The following is an 18,249-nucleotide window of genomic DNA, read 5'->3' as shown; positions in this document are numbered from 1 at the left end:
ACAGTATTTACCGTTAATCTATTAACAGTGTTCTCCGTACTTGGAGAAACAGAGTTTACCGTACTTAGAAGTACAATGTTTACCGTACTTGGGGAAACAGTGTTTACCGTAGTTAGAAGTACAATGTTTACCGTAGTTAGGAGTACAATGTTTAAAAGGGGTCACGCTTCAAGGCCCCAACGGTACTTCGATGGTGATTCATACCTGGGGAGCCTCAGACAGAAACTTCCTAGAACTTAAAATAAAAGATTTGCCTGTTTGCCGAAATTTCGGTGTACCCTATATTACAGACGCCCTCCAAAACTACACCTGAGCACCGATCACATCCGCTTCGATTGTTCAAAGACCCTCTACTTGAAGTGAAAGAGGGGCCATACTCAGATTTTCCTCTGCTCCCTCCACTTAAATTAATAAACGCATTTGTTACGAATCACCCCTGTTACAAATCGCCCCATACTCCCTTACGCGTATTTTCTGGCTAAATTGAAAAAAAAATTGAAAAATGATATAGGTTTTCATTACAGTTCGAAACTATGAATCGATTTTTTATAACATTTATTGCCTGATATAGAAAGTAAGGTTTAGTGACAAAAATATGATTAACAAGTCATTGGTTGGTAACCCTTTTGGTGCTGATTTTCAAACCACCAACAGCGACCAACAGCATTGCTCAAAGCGCGCGCTTGAAACTAATTGTACCCTGTCGTCCAGCACTATAGAATTAGAAAGGAAGGTGCCTGTCTGTTTACCTTTCGCAGGATACTGAATCTTTACTTGCCGTGTCCGCTTACCTTTAATCTAGTAATCATCAGTGTACATCTGTTCAGGAGTATGGCATCAAGACAGAGGCAACGCAGGCAAGCTCCGCCACGAGCTCCTCGAGCTCCAGCACTTGCTAATCCACCTCCAGGTACTTTTAAATGTCAATAAAGAAAATGTGCTGAGCTCTTTTCTCTTGAATCAAACAAAAAAAAGTGCCGACCTCCTGTTTTGCATCAGCATGTGTTATCTTTGTTGACAGAAAATTTGAGGCGTGGGGAATTTGTATATGTAGTGCCATGGGATTCAGTCCCCACATCTCTGATCGAGGAACTGGAAGCATTTGAAGCCAATATGGAGCCAGCCCACCCTGAGCAACGCTTAAAAAAATGGATAGGAAGAGATTTATATATGCATATGAAGAGTTTAAAACAACGTTTGTTGCTCGAACAAAAACAACTGGAATGGCAATTTACAGATCAGTTACAACTGAGGTTATTGGCAAGTTCAAGTACAGCTTTAAAGTCATTATATATTGAAGGAGTTGAACTGGATGATGGCTATGAGACATTCCTGGAATGTTTTTCAACCAGCATGGAAAACAGGGGTAGAGGATCGACTTCAGTAGAAAGAGTGGTGCCTCAAGCCAGGTTGGCACGGGGGCAAGTTGTAGTTGAACAAGAGATGTACAGCCCTCCTGTTGAGGAAGAGGAAGAACAAACTGCGTATAAGACAAGGCTTCTAGAAATCTATAGGACAGTGCGCGCCAGTAACTGGCCAACACTTGAGATAGATGAAAAGATGCATAAATCTTATGCTCTTCAAAGGCAAGATATCCTCAATTACGCCACTGTTAATGAAATTGACGATGAGGATGAGGAATCAGAAGATAATCCTCAAGGTTTGTAAAACAGAAAAATATTTGGTTGGTACACTGTTAAAAATAATCGTAAATTTACGACATTTTGTAGAACAATTATGTCGTTTTTAAACGACATATTTTGTTACGACTCAAGTCGTAAATATACGACTTGAATCGTAAGTGTACGACATATTTGTCGCTAATTTTGATAGCGACACGTTGCGTTTTAAAACGAATTAAGTCGTAAATTTACGACTTAATCGTAAGTCTACGAACAATCGTAAATTGTCTTTCGAATATGTCGTTCAGTTATGACTTCAGTCGTACATTAACGACTCTTGTCATAAACGTGTGTTATGAATCGTAAATGAACGACACAAATCGTAAAAAAGTGACCAAATTGTAACTTTTCACCAACTTTTCGGGGATTTCAGGTGTCAAAATATGTAATCGTGATTACGACATTGTCGCAGAGAAATGATTTTTTAGTCGTTCAGTTACGACGAAGTAGTTTAAGAACGATTTGCGTCGCTATGAAAATTAGCGACTTTTTTGTCGCTAATTTACGACAGAATTTCTAACAGTGTAACTTTACATCAATTAATTACGTTAATAATTATCTTGACCTTTTGGCCTTTCCTTAGGTGTTAGACAAATTGCTGTAATTCGGAGGCACTGGCCTTTTCTATTTGAGACCAAATGGCAGGCACGCCACTTCCAGCAGTTAATTGGCACAACAATTGATACAGCTATTCAAGATTTTACAACCAATTACTCTGAAATGCTTATGGACTATTTAACTTCATGTGGTTCAGAGAAGGCAATGGCAGCGATGTGGCTCAAACATGGACTCATTTTTTCTCATGCTTGTGAAAATGATTGCGAACCATTTTCAGGAACATGAGGGGATTTTGTACATCTCAGCTGAGGTAATGGTGTATACACCACATAAACAGGCTTCATTATACTTGGTCTTAAGGCGCGGGATCACCTAAAACTGAAGTTAACGGATTGGGCTCAAATTTTGTACACGTGTTCGGAACACACTTCTGATGCACCCCACAAATTTTTTTGGCGCTGGTTCAAATTTGAACAAAGATATTGAGCGTTGAACTGTTCAATCTTTGTGCAGCTCACCCACCAAAAGTACGAAACGTAGACCAAAACTAAAAACATATTCCGGCAGTAAAAATGAGCGCCTATCCGTTGTGGTACCTCCGAAGTTCGTGGCGAAGCTCTATGTAGTCCAAAAAGTTGGTCAAAGTTGGGCTAAAATTTGGTCAAAGTTCAACTCCAGATTTGACAGACATGCCCCTGGGATTTCGTTCCCAGAGGTACCACAACGTGTGCGCACGTCTTTCCCCTGCACAAATCTACCTTCAGATTTTTTGTGGTATCGATACTTTCTGAGGGTGAGCTGCACAAAAAAAGCACTGTTTTTCCCTGCTTTTACTCGTTTTGAATTTGGCGGTCGACTCGTGGCGCTCTGAGAGGTGGCGCGGCGGAGGTTTTCGGAACTGCACGGAGGTTGGCCGGTGAGGCGTGACAAGTTTGTGATGGACACCTGGCTGCATTCCGATCTATTGTCTCCGCCGCGCGTGCCCCCTCCCCTAGGCCGCATCAAAAATCACCGATTTTTGCGAATTGACATTTTTCTGAAAGATCATGTTCAGAAACGACCCTCCACCAAATTTGAGCGCGTTCCGACAAGGGGAAACCCCGAGGCGCACAGGGCCTAAAGATTTGCGGTCCGCGGGTTGCCTACCTCTAGCTGCTTCTTCTCGGCGCCGCGGCTCTCTGCTGGTGCACTCAAGGAACGCAACACAGCGTTGGGGCTGTCCTTTGGGGTCAGTACTACACATTCAATACGTTTTGAGCACCGTCGGGTGCGACCCCGCGAGTACACCGCGAGAAAACCGCGAAATCGGTTTACTCTACCTTCTACGCATTTGAAGCGTTCGCGGCGGGCGAAATCGCTGGTGGAGCAGCACAACCATATCGGCCAAGGACACACAAAGTTTGAGCAGAATGCGCCACCTGCATCACCGTCAAAATGAGGGGAATAGTGTTGCGCCGGGAAGCTAGGCCACTGGTTGGCCATAACAAAAGTCACCGATATTTGCAAATCGACCTATTTCCGCCTATTTTTAGGAGACCATGTTTAGAAACGACCCTTCATCGAATTTGAGCGCATTCCGATAACAAGAAAACGAGTTCCACTGGGCGAAAATATGATTGTGCCGCGGGTGGCCTACCTCCGGACCGAGCGCAACACTATTCCCCTCATTTTGACGGTGATGCAGGTGGCGCATTCTGCTCAAACTTTGTGTGTCCTTGGCCGATATGGTTGTGCTGCTCCACCAGCGATTTCGCCCGCCGCGAACGCTTCAAATGCGTAGAAAGTAGAGTAAACCGATTTCGTGGTTTTCTCGCGGTGTACTCGCGGGGTCGCACCCGACGGTGCTCAAAACGTATTGAATGTGTAGTACTGACCCCAAAGGACAGCCCCAACGCTGTGTTGCGTTCCTTGAGTGCACCAGCAGAGAGCCGCGGCGCCGAGAAGAAGCAGCTAGAGGTAGGCAACCCGCGGACCGCAAATCTTTAGGCCCTGTGCGCCTCGGGTTCCCGTTGTCGGAACGCGCTCAAATTTGGTGGAGGGTCGTTTCTGAACATGATCTTTCAGAAAAATGTCAATTCGCAAAAAAAAATTTCGATTTGATGCGGCCTACCCTCCCCTCCCCCCGCTGCAGTCGCCAGGATTCGGAGGCGAGGACCGGCAGCGCGCCCGGCCACTGGGGCAGCCCCAGACGGCCCACTTCTCGGATGGGGGCAGGGAGGCGAGCATTCAATTTTCCTCCATTTGGATAAAGTTTTATACCGCCGAAACCGCAATGAAACAAGGAACACAGCTAAAACATGTTCGAATTCGAAAATTTGAAATTTGAACAAAGAGTTCGTTGCTGCACGCCCGCAGAGAGCCACCTGTCAAGCCGTCTTTGTGCACTTTGACGAGGGTGAGGGAGATCGTCTCGGCTGCCCCGGCGTCTACACTGCCAAAACAGGCTGCGCCGACAATAAGGAAATGCACATGGAGGATAGGACTTTGTCACCTGGATTTGGTCCTCATTTTTTTTTGCAAGTAGCTGACAGTGGTGCTCTCTCTCGGGAAAGTGCCACACTTTTAGCAACGGAGATGAGATGGGAGTATTGACCAAAGCAGCCCCGGCTATACCCCGCGCGGGGGCCGGACCCGCGCGGCCCCAACGTTGCACCTCCGGGGGGTGATCCCGCGCCTTAACTGTTTTCATGCTACAGTGTATCTTTCTTATCACAGAAAACCACTCTGCCTTCTGAAGTTCAGTTTCTACACTGTCAAAAATTTTGTCGTAAATTAGCGACAAAAACGTCGCTAATTTTGATAGCGACAGAAATCGTTCTGAAACTACTTCGTCGTAACTGAACGACTAAAAAATCATTTCTCGACGACAATGTCGTAATCGCGATAGCATATTTTGAAATCTGAAATCCCCGAAAAGTTGATGAGAAGTTGCAATTTTGTTCGCTTATTTACGACTTGTGTCGTTCATTTACGATTCTTTACACAAATTTACGACAAGATTCGTAAATGTACGACTGAAGTCATAAGTGCACGACATATTCCTAAGAAAAATTACGATCGTTCGGAAATTTACGATTAAGTTGGAAATTTACGACTTAATTCGTTTCGAAACGGAACGTCTCGCTATCAAAGTTAGCGACAAATATGTCGTAAATTTACGACTCAAGTCGTATATTTACGACTTGAGTCGTAACAAAATATGTCGTTTAAAAACGACATAATTGTTCTACAAAATGTCGTAAATTTACGATTATTTTTATCAGTGTAGATGCTGTTGCTGGGCTCATAATGGGAGCCTTTATATTTGACAGTCACTACCCACATTCCCTAAAACACACATATGAATATCTAGAAAGGTATGAATTGTATTATATATTAATCACAAAAGGACAATATGAGAGGCAAATATACCAAACTAAACGATAAAGTGACGAAGTATTGACAATTTTTTAAGCGGTCTTGCTACCGCTTAGCTCTGCATACGATCCCACTCATCCCATCCCATCCATCCACCCATCCATCCATTCAGCGCGCTCGGAGGGGACTGCATGGTCGTGGTTCGTCTGTCGTCTGTCGTCGTCGCCTGCGCCGCCACGCCGCCTCGCCGCGCCAGTCCCCACTCCTCACAGCCACCCCCTCCCTCCTTGCCCCCTCTCTGCCCGGCCTCCCCGGCCGGTCCACGGCAAGACCGCTTTGCTAAGCTTGCCTTGGCGGAACTTTTTTTTTAATTTTACAGAGTTGTTTGCTGATTAGAAACCAACACTATGGTGGCACGTGCAGTTAATGTTACCACTCGGTTAGTGTTGGGCTGAGTTAATGATTTAAGAAAGTTTCAGGAAAAGTATGAGTTACAATTAGCACAAATGTGATTTTACAAGAAATGAGCAGGCCTCCAACAAATGAATTGAATTTATATAGAATCTATATTTAATTTATATTATTGTAACATCATACTATTCATTTACTAAACAAAACATTAATGAACTTATAAGTCTGTTGCTGGAAAACAGTAATTTAATTTAATCTATGTAATTGGTGAATTCAAAGATGTAAGAATTGTAACTGTTGAAGACCTTCCCGATTATTATCCACTGCCTGCATACCCAGCTCAAGATCGCTTATGTTTCGGCCTGAAGCATTCTTTATCTTTTATGTAATTGTATCTCCTCCATATTTCAGTATTTATAAAACTGAATAAAGTTTTTTAGTCTCTGCATCATGAGAGGGATTCGTTTGTCCGAGGTTCGTTTGTCCGAGCCTTATTATTTTACAAGGTAGGTTTACGCCAGACAGCGTCTTGTCGTAACAGGCTTCGCGATGTCTCGCGGCCTGTTTCTCCAATCCGCGCCTGGCGTACCTACCTTGGCCTGCGGCGCTGGCCTGCCTTTGGCAGGCATTGGCTTGTCCGTCGGCGGTTACTTGTTGCATGCTGGGGGGCTCCGCCCCCCAGACCCCCCTCAAATATAGATAGAGTTGCTTCATCTACAGAGAACACGATCTTGACCCTCGTAACTTATTTACTTGTCGGGGCTGGGGGGCTCCGCCCCCCAGACCCCCCTTTCTTCACGACAGAAGTGATCTGCCTGCAGAAAACTCGATTTTTCGCCGTTTTTTAAGTGTTTTTCGGCTATAAAAACTGAACCAGTTGAGCTAGGACAGTGAAATTTCGCGTGTGGCGAGCCAAGAACATACCTACTAAGCCTGCAAAATCTCAGCCAGATCGGCCGAGCCGTTCAGGAGGAGTAGTGTACACACACACACAGACAGACAGACAGACGGACAGACAGACAGACAGACAAAACTTTTCAACCGCACTGGAGTAACAGGCTTCGCTATCGCTCAGCCAATTATTTAATAAATTAATCTACTGTTCAATATACTTCAGTAACTCTAGTTAAATAAGTACAAGGTAGGTTTACGCCAGACAGCGTCTTGTCGTAACAGGCTTCGCGATGTCTCGCGGCCTGTTTCTCCAATCCGCGCCTGGCGTACCTACCTTGGCCTGCGGCGCTGGCCTGCCTTTGGCAGGCATTGGCTTGTCCGTCGGCGGTTACTTGTTGCATGCTGGGGGGCTCCGCCCCCCAGACCCCCCTCAAATATAGATAGAGTTGCTTCATCTACAGAGAACACGATCTTGACCCTCGTAACTTATTTACTTGTCGGGGCGGGGGGGCTCCGCCCCCCAGACCCCCCTTTCTTCACGACAGAAGTGATCTGCCTGCAGAAAACTCGTTTTTTTCGCCGTTTTTAAGTTTTTTTCGGCTATAAAAACTGAACCAGTTGAGCTAGGACAGTGAAATTTCGCGTGTGGCGAGCCAAGAACATACCTACTAAGCCTGCAAAATCTCAGCCAGATCGGCCGAGCCGTTCAGGAGGAGTAGTGTACACACACACACAGACAGACAGACAGACGGACAGACAGACAGACAGACAAAACTTTTCAACCGCACTGGAGTAACAGGCTTCGCTATCGCTCAGCCAATTAGATAGTTATAGCATTTCATTACCTGTGAGACTCTATTCTATTTCATTCCTCTTAGGAACTAGAAGTGTTTCCATGACGCAATTGTCGAGAAACACCATTTGTTTCAGTACATGTGCTATAACTAAGTTATCATCATAACTTATTTGAATATCTTCGACCTCGCGCCGCAGTCGCGCCGGAAACAGTATGGTGGGTGTCTGGTAGCGTTCAGTGGACGACGCCACTGCGACGACGAACCCGCCAGCGCCTTCTAGATTCTTTGTTGACATGTCTTGTGCGGATATTTTATGTGTAGACAGTAGAGTTGAGAAAACATCTACCAACGGTTTCGCGCGTTTCGCGGGCATTTGGAGTGGAATGTGGTTGCTCTGTAGATGAACGAGGTATTGAAGAAAAGGAGCAGACCGTGTTGTTCGCGCCCAACTCGTTATTGTGAAACTGTTGAATCGTGACAGAGTCGTAAGTTTAATATTTTCTTAAAGAAAACAGAACTCTCTTCCCGAAAGGAAGTAGGGTTAGTGTGCCCCTTGGTTCAAACTTTCCTTTTGTGTTCTTTAGGATCACGATCACAACAATGGTTATCCGCGTGGAAGATGGGAAGCGAGAAGGGACTTATGTTTACCACTGCGAAGATGGCTTCTATTACCATTTTAATAATGGCAACGACTACGGCCAAAATGAGGGCAACGCAACGTTGTTGCATTTACGTTGTGTCAAAAGGTACAAGCGTTCATGTATGGGCACAGCCAAGATTGAAGTTACCGACGACGGAGCCGTGTGGACGAATATGGGACGCCACTCCTGTGCTCCCAACCCAACTCGTCATCAAGTAATGCACTTGCGACAAGATATTCTAGTAGAATCAGTTGAGAACTTCAATCGACCTTACGAAGCTCCAGCAGCTCTGGTTGAGAGAGTGAGGGCACGGTAATGTGGATGTTAAAATTTCGTCCTCTTATTTCTTGGTATGTGTAAGAAAGTGTCATCACACGTATTTATTGTTTTCAGATATCCAGTGAATGTGGCTGTTCAAGTGCCTCCAACTCGCATGAGAGCTGCCATCTACCGAAGCCAGAATTCCCTTTATCCTCTTGTTCCAAGGTCCTTAAATGAGTTGGGGAATGTTTTCAATGACCCCCAATGGCACCACTTGACCTCATCTCTGGACGGCACTGATAACCTTTTCAGTGGGGTGGTCAATTCTCCTGATGGCGGAACTGGAATAGTATTTGTTTCAAGACGCTGCAGACGGGTGCTCAGACGAATGCGAACTGTATTCTGTGATGGGACGTTTGGCAGTCGTCCTGGCCAGCCTCACTCTGCCCAAGTGCTTCAAATAGTGGCTGTGATAAATGGAGCTGTAAGTACACTCAAAGAAATTCTTGTAAAATGATGAGAAAAATTTTGATGAACTCTTTGTAAAACGCAAAACACAACAATTGTTGTAAATTTATGAAAAAAATCTGGATGAACTATTTGTGAAACGCAAAACACAACAATCGTTGTAATTTTTTGAAAAAGAATCTAGACGAACTATTTTTTAAAACGCAAAACACAACGATTGTTGTAAATTTATGAACAAAATCTGGATGAAGTATATGTAAAACGCAAAACACAACGATTGTTGTAAATTTATGAAAAAAATCTGGAAGAAGTATTTGCGAAACGCAAAACACAACTATTGTTGGAAATTTATGAAAAGAAAATCTGGATGAACTGTTGTAAAACGGAAAACACAACGATTATTGTAAATTTATGAAAAAAGTCTAGATGAACTGTTTGTTAAACAAAAAACACGACTGTTGTTGTAAATTTATGAAAAAAATCTGGATGAACTAATTTGTAAAACGCAAAACACAACAATTGTTGTAAATTTATGAAAAAATGGAATCCGAAGGCTCCATGTATGACACGGGAAGTTCATTCAAAATATATTTAAGGATGAACTTTATTGTAAGGCTCCAAGTACATCACTGGTTGTAAATTCAGGATATAATTTTGGATAAACTTTATCGTAAATTTCCAACTACGATACTTTGTGTCAATTTATAAAAAGAAATTGGATGAACTATGTTGCTAACGTTACTTGTTTGGAGAACTCTAAAGGTTCACTTGAAGAGTCATTGGGTAGCTGGCTCCCCAGCTAGCGTGTGTCTTGGTAGCACAGTGGTAAAGACCGTGCACCGTAAGAGTAATGTCGTGGGTTCAAATCTGTCAGGAAAATCGAAGTAAAACTATTGCAGAAGAAAGTTGAAGGGAAGTGTCATATTTATACAACCAAAAAATCTTATTGATTTTACACCTTTTGCCGTAAAATAAAATGACGACACTTTTCTTCAAATAATGACTTTTGTCATATTCTATGAGGCCAGGAAAAAAAAGAAACTTCCCAGATTTTACAGGTCTAGTTGTAAAATAATGACTTTTTACTTCAAATGATGATTACTTTTGTATTCTGCAAAGGACTTCATGGATCCAGAAAATTTTCTTTCTATGTCGTTAAATTACAAAACTTCTTGTAAAAATACGAAGTGGTTGTAATTTCAAAATACAAAGGGTTTGTGGTAGAAAATTTGCAGAGGTTTTGTTGTCATTTTACAAAAAAATTTCTGAGAGTGTACTTCTTTTGGCACTTTATCCTGTCTTGGCTGGTGTTTGTGAAGAACACAGAAATTGATATTTGTACTGGTTGTCCTTTTAAAGGTGACACCATTGGTACAAGTTTTACTGAGTAGTAAAAGTCAACTGCTGTATGAAGCAACCCTTCGACACATCCAAAGACTTGTTCCTGGATTTCGGCCCAACTGTGTAATGACGGATTTTGAGACTGCTTTGCAAAATGCATGGAAAGCAGTTTTCCCTCGGTGTCAGGTTTATGGTTGCTACTGGCATTACTGCAGGGTAGGTATTATCTTGGTGCATTGCTATCACTGTTTGCAAGATTGGGTTCATTTATTGATTATTTTTCAGGCTGTACTACTGAAAGCAAGGGCTTTAGGACTGACACAGCTGATGCGAGACAATCGAGTCCTGAGGAGCCTTGTAAGAGCATCTCTAGCTCTGCCACTTCTTCCAGCAGGCCTGATTGATCGAGGTCTTCGAACCCTTATTCTTGAAGCCCAACGTAGTGGACATTTTCCTGTGCTTGAGCCTTTTTTCACCTACTGGGTAGAAACCTGGGGAAACCCACGCTTCTTCAGATACCTGTCTGTATATGGTCTCAAGCACAGAACAAATAATGTAAGGAAATCTAATGCATGTGGATGTGAGTTTCTCTGATGCACATTACTAATTAAGTTCTACTTTGTCACCTCCAATCAGGTTGCTGAATCTGCTAATCGTCTCCTAAGGTCAAAGACAGGGGCGCATCGGCCAGGCTTGTGGCACTTTCTGTGTAAGTAGCAGTGCTTGCATTGATGCGTGATTCACTTTCCTTGTACAAGCCTTGGGACTCATGTTTCTATATTTATCTATTCTAGCGGCTTTGAGGAGGCATGAGCATAGTACATACCTCAAGCTTATGTCTGCTGAATTGGGTCTTCGTGCCAACAGAAGCCGAAGGGTGTCTGCCATCAACAATGACAGGAAAATTCGGAATTACCAGGGTCAGATGTTTCAAGGGGAGATAAGCATCAACAAGTTCTTGCATTTGGCTTCCACTCGTGTACTACGTGTTTTTGATGTCATCATTTTGAATGCCTGATCTGTTCATTGGTACAATCTCTAGTCATTCTTTGTTTCACACACTTGCTGTAAAAATATATGTTTATTTAAAGCTGACTATTTCTTGGTCTGTCATTGCTTTACTTCCTGTGTACGTGTGTTTGAAATTATTGGACAAAGATTTAATTTCTTATCTCAGATATGACTCCAGCATTTTGTTCTTAAAATTTTGTGGATACCAGCATGTGTGTTCATTGCCTTATTTCATAAGCCAGGGTGAATGTTTACTATTTAACTAACCAATGATAGAGAGATTTGTGATATGTTGTGGTGTGAAAGAAATAAAAGTTCTATGGATAAATGTCACTCTTAATTCCCCGAAACCCTGATATTCATTTGATGTTCGAAAGATGCGGCCTATTTTATCTCCAGAAATGGTTTGTCTGAGGATTAACCCAAGTCTTCGGTTTCGACAGTTGATTCTTTATGGCACAATTCACATCGAATGAGAGTCATTCATTCCCCTGGTTTCAGAGCTACTTGTGCCCAGGTTCTGACTCCAGGTGTAACTATTCCAAGTAGGTTTAATGATGCATAGCTCAGTAAATTTGATTTAGAATTGAGTGGGTTTAATGATGCATAGCTCAGTAAATTTGATTTAGAATTGAGTGAAGTGCCATGTATCAAAAGCACTTAAGATTCAAGATATGTCGGATTATGGTATCTTATAAAATTGGATCACATTAAATTGCATGCGAACTGGGTTCAGCGAATTGTTGATAGGTGTGGGATAGGAAAAACTGATAACAATGACAAAGGCTTTAAAACATTTTATTAAACAAACATCATGTTGAAAGTCATTACAAACTAACTGAAGGCAGAACAAAAATGAAATACAGCAGGGCGGCAGTCCAACACTTGTTGAGAAAAACCATCATGTAGGAAAGTCATTACAAAAATAAACAAAGGTAGAACAACCCATAAGTACAGAAGGGCAGCAGTACAACACTTATTGAGAAAAACCATCATGTAGAAAAGTCATTACAAAAACAAACAAAGGTAGAACAACCCATAAGTACAGAAGGGCAGCAGTACAACACTTAGAGAAAAAACATCATGTAGAAAAGTCATTACAAAAATTAACTAAAATAGAACAACCCATATTAAGTACAAAAGGGCAGCAGTACAACACTTACATTAAAAGCATCTGAAGATGAAAGTCATTGGAAGATAAAATAAGTAAACAGCACTCTGTTTACAAACTTTACAAGTACACTCTATCCCATTTCCTAAAAGCCGCCCTGCACTTAGGGCATGGCTGCTTACGAGCTTTTAACGCTTGCAAGCATGGAATGCAAAACAAATGCTTGCAGCGCAGCATTGCCTCCACCTCCTTCTCTAGGCAAACTGAGCAGATACCAGACCGCTGGGGTGGCTCAGGGTTGTTCGGAGCACCAGGGGCTGGGGCTGCTTCATCGGGAGCTGCGGCTTCTTCAATAGCTGGGGCTGCTCCAGCGGCTGCTTGAGCAGAGGCAGCTGGGGCGGCAGCTGGGGCAGTTCTTGGGCGCCACTGCGCCATCGCCACCATTGCAGCTCTGGCCCTGCTCACGTCCAGCGGCCTACTGCTGCTTGCAGAAGCAGAAGAAGCTGATGCCATGCCAGTAGTTTCAGACTGAGTACCCGACCCAGAAGCTGATGACATAGCAGCTCTTGCCATGGCCAAGTTGTCAGGCTTGAAGCTGCGACCTGCTGACCCAGCTGTAGACGTGGATGCAATGGCAGCCCTGGCCTGCACTAAGTTCCCTTGCTCTGTAGAACTCATAGCAGACTCAGAAGTCCTTCTCGCAGAGTTGCTGGCACTACTGGATGCCAGGGCCTTAGCCTGGGCCAAGCTGTTCACAGCAATACTGGTAGACTGCTGAGATGAGTGACCTGTAATGAACAATTAAATGAGCACAGGCATATCATAAGTGTCAGACCATTATAGTTAACACAACTTACCAAATCTGTAGTTAGATGCAAGCATTGGCCGTTTTCCATCACTTCGCCCAGAGAGAGACAGTGATCTCTTCGGACGAGGACACAAAGGCGGCGAAGGCATTCGTATGTTCCGAGAAGGGAGGAAATCGTCCTCGTCAGGATCATCAACAGCAGCTTCTTCATTATCAGAGAAATCTGAAAAAATTTAATTTCAATTATTACACAAATACCAAAATGGTGAAAGGGACATACAGTGGAGTGGCAGGACAGGATCAAGCTCACCTTGCAAGAAGCTGAAATCGGGACTTGGTGACCGGCAAAGGTCAACAACCTCCGCAGGCTCAGTGGAAGTAACTTCGGGCTCATCAACAACCACACAAGCCGGCTCAATTTCTTCGACTGCTGGGGCAGATTCAATCTCCACTGGGGCAGATTCAATCTCCACTGGGGCAGATTCAATCTCCACTGGGGCAGAATCAATCTCCACTGGGGCAGAATCAATCTCCACTACTCGGGCAGACTGAAATTCATTCTGTTTGGCAGTCTCACACAGAGCCCTCTGGTTCATGAATTGACCAACTGTAAAAAAAACAAAACAAATAATAACATCGATTTCCTAACTAAACATAAAGAAGAACAAGTTAGACAACTTACAGAGCTGTGGAAGAAATGTTGAGCTAGCACCTGATATGTTGAAGTTAATGGTAAAAGTCATCGCACCAGCGGTAGCTGTAGTTGCACCTAGACAGACACCATGAAATATTAATTTAACCAGAATAAATAAAGTAAACAACATTAAGACAAAACTCTGGGAATCTCGATAGTTACCATTAGCCGCAAGGACAGGTCCAGCAGCTGCGCCCTCGCTTGAAGTGGCTTTGCCATGGGTTTCTCCCCCAGCCACGTTGGTTGGAGCAGGTTCCTCTGGCAGAGCAGTGCGCCTTCGCTTGAAGTGGCTTTGCCATGGGTTTCTCCCCCAGCCACGTTGGTTGGAGCAGGTTCCTCCGGCAGAGCAGCAGCTTCCTTGTCCGGAACTGCAGCATTCTCGCTGGTTAGCTTGGCCAAGAAGGCCTCCCTGGCCTGCCTCAGTTCGTTCGAACTGAATGATAAACAAAACAAATACAACATTATAGCAGAGGAAAACTACAGCATTCACACTAGGGCTTAGGAGAGGCAATTCCAGGGCCAGCACTGTAACAATCGGAGAAGTAATTCTCAATTTCCCAAGCCAATCAATGAGAGAGAATAGAGGACGCCAGCCTGCCGCCACAGGTCTTTTCCGAACCAGAGCAAAGACAGACCCAGTTACAACACTAACCAAACACAGCTAAATCAATGCGATGGACGGATACAAAGCTATAACGAACTTAAAAGAAACGCGTCACGACTTGGCGTTGAGGTGTGGGCGTGGCGGTGAGACCGCCATGCGGTCACGTCCACTCCAAAGCAGAACAAAGACAGACCCAGTTTAATTATTCACCACACCCAGCTAAATCAATGAGACGGATGGGTTCACGGATTCATAGATAAAACAAACGGGATAACTTGGAAAAGAAGCGTCCAGACGTGGCCGTTGGGGTGTAGTGGGCGTGAGGGCGACGAGACCGCCATGAGGTCAGGTCCCTTCCAAAGCGGAACAAAGACAGACCCAAATAAATTATTAACCACACAGCTAAATCTGTGCGACGGACACGGAAAGATTCACGGATTCAAAGCTAAAACGAACGGGATGGCTTGGGCTTGACTTGGCGCGCCGCATGGCGGGACTAGGCGCAGCTCGCAACAGGTGAGCAAAATGGACAGAGCACAGGCGCACAGGCCACATCTTATGGGTCTTGAATGAGGTTATTACACCATAAGGTGAATGAAATCTTAGGTTCATAGAACAACACAGGAATGAACACAAACTACAAGTTCAGGACAGGGGACATGAGACAGCGCGGGACACGGAACGGAGCGGGACACGTACCTCATCTTTGCTTGATGGTCAGCCACAGAATGCCGCGAAGGGGATCGGCGGCGGCTGGCGGCGGGCCGCGGAGAGATACGACTGGATGGACTCTTCATGCCTTCACAGCGCCGAGCGTTGACTTACAATTGTTCACGCATGCGGCCATCCCGTTTCATAAACAATTATTTTTCGATTTGTGAATGATTTAAAACGTTCTCAAAATTGTTTTAGGGCATAGGAAGCAAAGGACTATTTTCTTTGCGCGTCATCACACAGCGTTGCACGACAATGCACTTCAACAAAGATACTCCATTCGCCAAAGCAGCATCGAAGGCGAAGTTCTTTGGATAGATGAATTTGGCGCGGAACTGAACTGGAACTCGTAGCGGGGTAGTTCAAATGGGTAGTGAAGCGAGTCAACAGGGTTAGGGAGTAGGTCTCGGGATATTACTTTGATATTCAGGAGTAGATGAATTAAAGCAGTGCCCCATAGTAACGTGAGCAAGTTACTGGACTCTCTCGCATCAGCGAGGCATCATAATGTCGAATTATGAGCCATGAGACGGAAAACAACTGGCTGAATGCTCAGTACAACTTTGTTCGTGGATGCATGAACTAAAATCTGTGTAACATTTTACACAAAATTGTGCTAAAATTTGCATAAATTAATTCATTTTTACGTGTAATATTTGGCGAGCAGGGTCACGTTCCGGGGAAACACGAGCGCTCAAAATGCGTCTAGAATTTCGGCCGCCTGGGCTGGTCTTCTGGACCACTGTGGGGCGCTGAACGGTAGCTTCGCGGTAGCGGCGGCGGCAAAACGCCACCGCCAGGCGTTTTCTGATCTACAGCCGTTGTTCTCATTGCTCTTCCAACCTACATCGCGGTGGCGGTGGCTCCCCGAAAGTATGGCCGGGCAATGCATAGCTATATTAAGTTATGACTTCAACGTTGTTTGTCTACCAGACCTTGAAAACTTAATTTCGATTACATATGATTGCATCAAATCTGTAGGTGGTGCCTCTCCCCCCCCCCGAAAAAATGAATTTAGGAGTCCACCAGCCTTTTAGTTTGTGATAACAATGTCTGGAAAGGTGCCTATGAAATGGCAAGGAATTAACAATTTTCTTGCGATCTCTTCAAATTATTTTCCACTAGTACACTGATTTAAAATAAGAGTTTAAAGAAAAATTCACCACCATGAAATGCCAGTTGACTCGTGTGAACATCACAAAAATTCACTACTTCTTTCCATAATTGTATAGCGAACTGCCCTAGTGCAAAAAGGAAGGAAACAGAGAAGTGCACAACACCTCAGGTATCAACTTATGTTATTTCTCTTGAAACAATGTAAATGTCACATCTCAGCCACACACAAGCAATGAAGAAATTCAGAAAAAGAAGAGAAAGTTATCTTCTTAGTCTCAAAGACCAGCGACACCAAGTTACGTCAGGATTCAGGAACAAGAACTTGGATATGACGAAGGAGTGCTTCATGCAACACAGTTGACTTTAACTGCTTAGTGGCACTTGAACCAAGCATGTCACCTTAAATGGGACAGACAATATCACGTATAAATCAACACCAAATATCAAGACCAACACTAACACTTTGGCAAGATAGAATTGCACTTACAGTGGTACTCACAGCTTCATTAGTCATTACCACCATTCGAAGAACTTGCGCAGAGGGACACTAGACCAGACTATTGCCCAAAGTCTCATCACAAAAGACTGATATTGTACTTGATTCAACTAAGCTCTGCAGTGTCTTGAAAGAGAAACAATGAAAAAAATATCAGAATAAAGAGCAACTTTCTACCAAGCAAAGAAACGAAAAAGACATTTCCTACCAACCTGTGCACTCATTCACTTCAGCAGAGAAACTAACCCTTCCACGGGCTTGCACCGACGTAAAATGTCTCTTTGGAAGTCGAATCAAACCATCAAACATACTTACGACACAGCAAGAGGTAAACAACGATAACCAAATTAAGGGGTACGGATGACATAAACAATATACATTGCAATTTCATGAATATCAAGGTTTGTCGTCAAACGGAACGTTCGTTGTTGTTGATGTTGTTTTGTTCATGTTCACATCGGTTCACATCGACTGTGACTGTGAGCGTCGGCGGTGTAATGCAGTGAATGTCAAAACAGATATAGAATCCAGAAGGCGCTGGCGTGTGCGTCAGAGCAGTGGGCACCATCCACTGAACGCGACCAGAAACCCGCCATATTGTTTCCGGCGCGACCGCGGCGCGAGGTTGAGGATATTCAAATCAGCTATGTTATTTAAATAACTTGTTCCCTAAAAGAACAACTTTGTAATGGTTAATTAGAATAGTGAAAACAAAAAGACTTTCTTGTCCTTGATTAGACCTTATTAGCCACTAAGAACAAAGAAACTTAGGTACAATTGATATAATTTGACAAATTTTACTAACAGAGTTACTGAAGTGCCATAACTCAAATAACGTTAATAAGACTCGGACAAACGAACCTCGGACAAACGGGGCCGTCCCCTGCATCATGACTATACCTAATTTGCTTCTACTCTCCAGTCTTTACCTTGATCATTGATTTTAACAGCTTGTAAAGGCTTTAAAAAATTTTATTATAAACAAAAAAAGAAACGGATGGAAAACAAAGGACATACTAACATAATATGAAGATCTATGGAAAAAACAAAACATAATGATACCCCAAAATTTTAAAACTTTTGTAAAAAAATAACTAGAGCTTAACTCCCTGGAAATTTCAATTAAAAAAAAGTATAATTTTTTTCTGAACAAACTCATCAAAATGAAACCATAAAACTGAATAAAGATGTTTTTGGCCTCTGCATACCTAATTTGCTTCTGCCCTCTGTCTCTCCCTTTATCATTGATTTTGAACAGCTTGTCAAGGCCTTATGAAGTTTATTA

At 43.5% G+C, this 18,249-nt stretch overlaps 2 protein-coding genes across 2 annotated transcripts; one reads left to right on the top strand and one right to left on the bottom strand.

Annotated features, from left to right (window-relative positions):
* The first annotated feature begins 741 nt into the window (after positions 1–741).
* On the top strand, positions 742–11,472 carry LOC117652054. The gene is made up of 8 exons (XM_034396688.1): positions 742–1,660; positions 2,266–2,455; positions 8,284–8,652; positions 8,734–9,085; positions 10,429–10,626; positions 10,696–10,965; positions 11,047–11,119; positions 11,205–11,472. Exons 1-8 carry the CDS (start codon positions 1,114–1,116, stop codon positions 11,426–11,428), a joined length of 2,223 nt encoding a protein of 740 aa, XP_034252579.1. The 5' UTR covers positions 742–1,113; the 3' UTR covers positions 11,429–11,472.
* Positions 11,473–12,397: 925 nt separating this feature from the next.
* On the bottom strand, positions 12,398–14,280 carry LOC117652053 (guanine nucleotide-binding protein G(s) subunit alpha isoforms XLas-like). The gene is made up of 7 exons (XM_034396687.1): positions 14,197–14,280; positions 14,023–14,109; positions 13,651–13,947; positions 13,390–13,563; positions 12,715–13,320; positions 12,585–12,595; positions 12,398–12,487 (listed from the first exon to the last, which is right to left on the bottom strand). Exons 2-7 carry the CDS (start codon positions 14,081–14,083, stop codon positions 12,398–12,400), a joined length of 1,239 nt encoding a protein of 412 aa, XP_034252578.1. The 5' UTR covers positions 14,084–14,109; positions 14,197–14,280.
* Between the last annotated feature and the right edge of the window lie 3,969 nt (positions 14,281–18,249).

Source organism: Thrips palmi, unplaced genomic scaffold (assembly GCF_012932325.1).
Source record: "Thrips palmi isolate BJ-2018 unplaced genomic scaffold, TpBJ-2018v1 HiC_scaffold_6, whole genome shotgun sequence".
Classification (NCBI taxonomy): domain Eukaryota; kingdom Metazoa; phylum Arthropoda; class Insecta; order Thysanoptera; family Thripidae; genus Thrips; species Thrips palmi.
The sequence above is the reverse complement of the archived record's forward strand: the minus strand, read 5'-3'. Positions and strand labels throughout refer to the sequence as shown.